The sequence below is a fragment of the Eptatretus burgeri genome, chromosome 12 (genome assembly GCF_056783735.1).
Source record: "Eptatretus burgeri isolate ZD-2024b chromosome 12, Ebu_testis_v1, whole genome shotgun sequence".
NCBI lineage: Eukaryota > Metazoa > Chordata > Myxini > Myxiniformes > Myxinidae > Eptatretus > Eptatretus burgeri.
In genome coordinates this window covers 43,066,132-43,073,631 of record NC_140972.1, presented here as the reverse complement: position 1 = coordinate 43,073,631, position 7,500 = coordinate 43,066,132, and the positions used below count along the sequence as shown (strand labels likewise).

The 7,500-nt window shown below is 37.5% G+C and overlaps 1 protein-coding gene across 2 annotated transcripts in view; it reads left to right on the top strand.

Annotated features, from left to right (window-relative positions):
* LOC147015502 (A disintegrin and metalloproteinase with thrombospondin motifs 17-like) overlaps nt 1–7,500 on the top strand; it is a 359,529-nt gene that overhangs the window by 70,244 nt on the left and 281,785 nt on the right. For both annotated transcript variants that reach the window (XM_085850288.1, XM_085850287.1), the window contains exons 5-7: nt 535–620; nt 1,347–1,436; nt 2,197–2,280. In XM_085850288.1, the coding sequence (XP_085706414.1) occupies nt 535–620; nt 1,347–1,436; nt 2,197–2,280 (260 nt within the window). The remainder of the gene's footprint in view (nt 1–534; nt 621–1,346; nt 1,437–2,196; nt 2,281–7,500) is intronic.

Here is a 7,500-nt window from a genome sequence, read left to right as displayed (position 1 = left end):
CTCCTCCTGTATTCCACCTTGAAAATGGGGCTTCCAAGACCATTGGACCTATCCTCTCCTTTAATGAGCTGCAGTACTTGGCCAACCTCAACACATGACAGGTGCTCCATTTTTGAGTGTTGACCGTCGACAGCAGTGTTCTTTGGCTAATGCTATTATGAGCACTTTCAAATGAAAAATATTATTTATTCTGAACATAAGTGCTGAGGACAATGTATATATGTATGTGTATGTGTATATATATATATATATATATATATATATATATATATATATATATATATATATATATATATATATATATATATATATATATATATATAAAACTATGGGCCGAGGGAAGGGATGGATATAGGTAGGCATCTTGCCCCACTTTCCTTCCAGGTGCATCTTGTCCCTACCTTCCTCGAGAATGGACACAGATGCCGTTGTAACTTAGATCACAAACTATCCAGGGCTGACTGCAGCCTTGTAGACGTCTCTTAAGTCTGAGCCATCAGCTTGTATGCCATGCTTTGCACGAATGTGTTGCAGGTAAAATGAAGACAGGGCAAAGAAATACTGAGCAGTCAACAAGAGGCCGAAGGAACATCATCCGGGCAGCTGCTAACGACTACCAGGTTGGGAGCATATTAGCAGGGCACATTTCTTTCCCTGAAAATTCCCTCCTTCCTCGGTTTCTTCCACACAGCCTGCATGTCAGCGAATCTGGCAATGAAATGGGAATCATGATTATTTTGTCATGGTTAAGGTAAATGTTGATATTTTTCAACTGGACAATCTGTATGCACTGTAGCCATTCTCATTCCATCAGTTTTTCTTTTTGATGCTTGTCCAAGCATTTTGTGTTACAATTTTACAGATGTTCTTATAAACTGGCATTTTGTATTAGAGCCATGGGACTAAAACTGATACTTAAAACCTTTCTAATAGATTGTTTAGCAAGTGGCTTGTGCATGGTTTTGGAGTTTCTTTGCTTTTCAGTTTCTCTTTTTCTCAGCTCTTATACAATTCATTGTACATTCTCTTCTATAACTCAAACAAATCGATGGATTTATATTTGCCATTGAAGATGATAATGGCGAAATCCATTCATCTTACAAGTTCAGCAAATTATTCAATCCTCTGTATTTTTGTTTTGTTGTAGTATCTACCGCCTCCCTGCGCTTTCATGGCATGATATCCTCAAATCTTTTGTCTTATTTATTTCCTCCATGGTGCATGAAGACAATTTATGCATACATCCATATATATTTGCATCACCTGTTAATATGAGGTTTGTTGCTGTGTGCTATTCATGCTGAAGCAAGCTATAACTTCCATGTCCTCATTACTTGGTGCTGCAGGTCAATGTTCTGGTCGTGGCAGATTCAGACGTGGTAGATCAACATGGAGCAGAGGGCACACGAGATCTCATCATGAACACCATGACCAGGGTATTCCTTTTGGTGTCGATGGTGCATGACATACTTCACATTTTTTGGTCTCACAGCAAGCCTGACATGTAGCAATTATTTACTTCCACATACCTGCTCGATATTGTTGATTGGGGTCGAGCACTCTATCCTAGTGAGCAAATTGGACTTTTCCTCATTCCTCGAAACTGAAAATGTTCTCTTATTAGTTTGAGAGCTTTTCCTGCATTAAGCATTATTCTGCACTGCCATTATTATGTATCCCATTTTTACTGTTAGTGCATATCAGGGAATGCCTGAGGTATGCAAGAATGTGCATCGATAAAGTTATTTTGTAAACTAAGGAGGCCATTTATTTAGAAATGAGCAGGATATACCAGTTAAGGTTGCTGGAGGTAGAGCATGGCTGCTGGCAAGATGCTTTCTTGGTTCCTCTAATTACGTTATGAATGATGGTACCTTTTACCTTTTCCATCTGTCTTTGGTCATGGAGCACACACGCACGTACTGTTGAACAAATGTGGTCATTCTTTATGGATATCTTCTGCTCTGTTCATACTATGTGCCAAACATCATATCTTTATTAAATTCTCTCTAGGTCAACATTAAAGCTGTTTACTTGTGGCATTGCAGTGTGTTTATAACAAAGTTGTTATGGTACAGGCAAGTGAGAGTCTACTGATGTTCTACACAACCCCTCTGTCGAGGTTGCAATCTTAACAGGCTCAATCAATCCATTAATATGAAAAGGATGTTTTTCACCGGTGTGCTCTTTATCCAGGTCTACAGGATGTTTCGACACCCCAGCCTTGGCGTTTCCTTGCATGTCCGACTCAGTAAAATAGTTCTGCTGCACGAGCGCCCGGTAAGCATGTAAATGTTTTTTTTTTTTTGCATGTTTTTCACCCCCTACCCAATTCAACGTGATCTATACGGGCAAACAGCCACCGTCTTGTTCTCTCTGCCCAAACGTGTTACTACTACAGTTCGGGTAATGGAATATAATGATTTGGAAGTGCTTTTGGACCACGAGAAAAGAGAAAGGAACCGACTGATTTATTATGGAATACTCTATTTACAATGGATGTGATATTCCAACATACTGCAATTGTAAAATAGACACGAGTGTCAGTAGATGAGTAGTTCGGATTGAAAGATGCAATTAATTGCTCTTGTTGTTGCTTGAATCATTTTATTTTTATTTTTTTGTTTCATGGTAAAAAAAAAATTCAAAAAAAATCTCAAGCCAAGGATTATTGCTCCATTGAATATAATTCTTAGCCATTCCCTGTCGACATTCTTCGCCATTCCGGGATGGTTGCAGTTCATAAATGTTAACATTTCACTGTTTTTGCCTCAACATCTGCAACCAACAGCATATATAAAAACTAAAACAAAACTACAAGGGCACTTGGTAGAGCGCATACCCCCACCACGTAATGCCTGATCCACGAGAACATATCGGGCCAAATACATTTTTGAAATATCATATCGTTTTTTGGCCCAATCTCTCAATGGTGAAGAAACACTTTAAAAGTTAAATAATTTTCGTATACAGATCCGGATTCGGATCTTCAGAAAAATCGAATCAATTCATCCTTGTCACATTCCCAACATGCCCACCTAGTTTTATCTGAATCCATCAACAACTTTTTGAAATATCGTGCTCTATATCGTTTTTGACCCAATCTCTCAATGGTGAAGAATCACTTAAAAAATTATATTAGTCAGATCCGGATCCGGATTTTCACCAAAATCTAATCGGTTTGTCCTTGTCACACACCCAACCTGTCCACCAAATTTCATCTGGATCTATCTACAACTTTTTGAGATATCCTGCACACAAACAAACAAACAAACAAACAAACAGACAGAAAGGGGTGAAAACATAACATCCTTCACCTTCGGTGGTGGAGATAATAATTTCACATTGTATTAAAGTATACTACTTTTTAATTAGCAACAAGTGGATAATTAATTTTATATTCACTTGCACGACCTGGTTGCTTCTTACTGACGTATTGCTCTGTATTAATGGAAATATTTATATCTTTAATGCCAACCTTGTGTGTTTCACTATTAAGTTTTATATTTCTTATATCCTGCCGCTGTTCCTTCAAAGCAATGAATACAAGGAATACCAAAAAAAAACAAAAAAAACAAGGAATCTAATAATAATTAGACAAAAATTTTATTTGAGTGATGACGTCATTTGAGGATTTGATTTTTAAGCTACTGCCAGGAAAAGTACCATTTCACTAGCATGTTGTCATTAATGATGATATGGTACGTTTTGCCATCAATATCAACGATGTCGATTAAAAACCCATCTTCATAAAGATCTTCATAAAAACCCATCTCTCAAATGATCTTCATAAAGTGGGTGATGTGCCCCTTCTGTTCTGCATGTGGTGGCATGAGTGCAAATGGTAATGTTGGTTCTTCATTGCTTTCAGGGCAACTTGAGAAGCAAGTGTGCAAACTTAAGCACAAACTTTTTATCAAAAGTAAAACATGCAGACAACGCTGTTGTGAGCTTTGTTTAAAATTCTCTGATAAATTCTCGTTAAAAAAAATCTATTCTCATCTGTTAAAACGACATCTTTTCTCCCAGTATATATATATATATATATATATATATATATATATATATATATATATATATATATATATATATATATATATATATATATATATATGCTGTCACAATAATAATAAAACTAATAATAATAACTAGTGGATGAAATTATCAATTTTGACAGAATAAGTCACATCCAAGCAACAAAAGCAAATTAAACACGACCAATTCTGAAACAAACAGGAAACAGCAGAGTCGACCTCAGGCAATGTATAACTTGTAATCCACAAGCTCTGCTATGATGACTATTGTTCCCATTTTACTAACACACGTAATTATCGCATTTTAGAATGATTTGTACAACTTCCAGAAGTTTATTTTATTTGCGATAACATCCAGTTTTCAAGTGATTCTGTCACGTGGTCCAGGAGTGCATTATCATGCATAATAATGTCTGATGTCTGATTTTTCTTACAAAAAATCCCTACTTCCATGTAAAAATATAAGTTGGAGTGGCCATTCCAGCTTAGTATAACATTGCCAAATACACTCCGAGTACAACCAACAAGTTTCAACGCATTTCATCCCACTAACAAACAAACATACATATGTTTCAACTCATTCCGTTGACAAGTATGACGACTATAGTTTTTATTGTACCATAACACAGAGAATTTGCTTATTCTAGAATGAGCTGGGATGTGTAATACACTTTTCCACTGGGAGCGGTGTGACATGATGCACAATTACATGCAAATTGCGTCCTCTCCCCTCCCCTCCCAAACACCCACAACTATGATTTCCTTTTTAAAAGCCTAAAACCTTGCCAGGCACATCCTCAGTACAACCACCAAATTTCAACTCATTCCGTCCAGCAGTTTAGGAGTGCATTCAAGTCAAACACACACACACACACACACACACACACACACACACACACACACACACACACACACACACACACACACACACACACACACACACACACACACACTCACCTTGTTCAACATCACTCACCGGTTTACCAACTTGGCTCCACCGATGGTGATTGTGAGGCCCCAATCTTCATGGCAAGGGGAAGGAGAGGAGGAAGGCAGTATTCTGAAGGGAGGATCGGTGATCTGAGTGAGGTGAAGAGGCTCGATGTAGGATGGAAGCATATGCCGTTGCGGAGCATGCATGGTTTTATGGCATATATTTGTGGTGTTCCATGGCTATTTGTATATCAGACGGACCGTATGAGACCCTGAACGCCAAGGATCCATCCATCCATCCACTGGGACCATACTCTGTGCAGAGCGTTGGTGCTGCTTTAGCAGTCTCCTTGGCTATTGGGCACAATCCTGGACAGGTCGCCACTCCGACACAGAACGCCAAGGATGAGTGCTTTGAAATAGACGTGGCTAAAGTGGAGAAGCTCGATCAGGCATGAAGGCATTGATCACTGAAGGATGCAGATGAAGCCCCATGGATAGTTTTTTCTTGGACACACTGCTTGGAGCCATGAACGATTGTCATGCTGCAAAGCTGGCAAGAGACATCGATGGTCTTGTGGGTCAGACAGAGAAGGGTGAGGTAAGCCTTAAGTGATGCAACATGACTTGTGCCTTGGTGGGCCCACAAGGAAATTTCCTGTTGCCCACAAGGAAATTTCTGTGGGGAAAGATTTGTGCCGAGGTACCAGGGGATTGTGGGGGAGAGAGTTGGACATCGAGGAAAGATTAAAACGAATGTTATGTTCAAAAGAAAGGAAAACTAAAAAAAAAGTTATTTGGTAGAAGAGTACAATTCTACTAATGAATTTCTCTGCCTCTCCTCTGACGACTCTTAAACTCATCTCATCCTGTTCAAACTAGCCTACTAATCAGTCGGCTGGCTCAAGTAATGGTCAGTTTGAAACAACCATAGGGTGATTTTTGAAAGTGCATGTTGAAATGGTCTGGCACATCCATCGATTGATGGTTAGTACTGGTAGTGGAGAAAAATCTGGAATATATTTAATAACAAACCGATGTAAATAATAAATACCACCAGCTCAGCAGATGATAGCTTACCCTGCATGACCCATGGATGTCATATTTCTATCATTAACAACATGATCACGCCACAATATACATCATTTAAACTCACTATATACAGGGTGGGCCAAAAGTCGCTGAAGGTTTTTTATTTTTTTTAATAAACTTTTTATTTTAAAATAAAAATTAATGAAATAAATTGCAAATGGTAGCTTAATTCATGGAAGTTGTTTTTTCCGATTAATTGTGTCCTGCAAAAAAAATAATGTCCTGCAAATGGCCCCCATTGGCTTCTTCGCAAAGTCTTGCTCTTTCCAAAACGTGATTCATTACACAGGATAAAACTCCTTGATCAAGCACTGAAATTTCCTCGGAAATGTTGTTTTTCAATTCCTCTTGAGTCTGTGGCTTGTTGACAGATTCCGAATCGTGTTTTCTGATGGTTGTTCTCGAACATTAAAATGATTGTGAAATTTTCTTTGAGTTTGAATTATTGATTTCCCATTGGAGTAATAAAATTCAACAATTTTCACGTGCTGGTCATTGGTAAATTTATTCCTAATCAATCTCCCTGGTGTTCTTTATCTGTAAAAAATAGAAAAATTAAAAATTAATTAAAAATAAAAAAGTTATATAAAAAAAAGAAAACCTTCAGTGACTTTTGGCCCACCCTGTAGTACATGAAATTCGTCATATGTGGTGTTGCTTTTAGTTTATTTGTGCTGGATTTAAAATAAAAAGAGACCACATTTTTATTGGAAGAGTGAAGTAGATAGTTTACTTTATACAATAAATCACTTGTGCTATCCATTAATACAAACATACCAGGCTTCAACCAATTTTTCGACCATTATTTTCTGTTCACATATACAATAACTATAATAAGTGAGGTTGTTTCGGGGTTAGATTTCAATTTTTAAAATCATTTTATTCATGTGTAGAATTATTTACATATTTACTGCTGTTATGTTTTCACTCTCAAATAAATACGAGTTCCCTTACAATGGACTTTGACACAAAAGGAGGTCATTAGGCCCATAAAGCCTACACAATGGTTGTTTGTCTGTGCTCTATCCTTTTTAAACACTGAGCATTTGCAAGGAAGTGGCACCTACCAATTTTTAGAGTCTTTGGTATGACTCAACCAGGGTTCGAACCACAGACCTCCGAGATTCAGATCAGACTCTCGAACCATTACACCATGAAGTGTAGTTGAAATTTTAATTTATTGTGTCTCTGTGAAGAGGAAACCTTGATTATTTTTATTTATTTATGGAAGAAAGTCTTTTTCGTCATTTTTAAAGGATCAATGTGCAGGTGCAACAGAATAATACATTTCAGTGTCACTACTAATGTTTTTGAGAAATGTTTTTTTTGCTATTACTATAAGTTGCATTCTCACCAACTCATGTGCATGGTATTTGCTAAAGCCAACTGTTAAGTTACATTAGTCGACGAGAAAATGAGGACCAGAAGGATACGGAAAAGG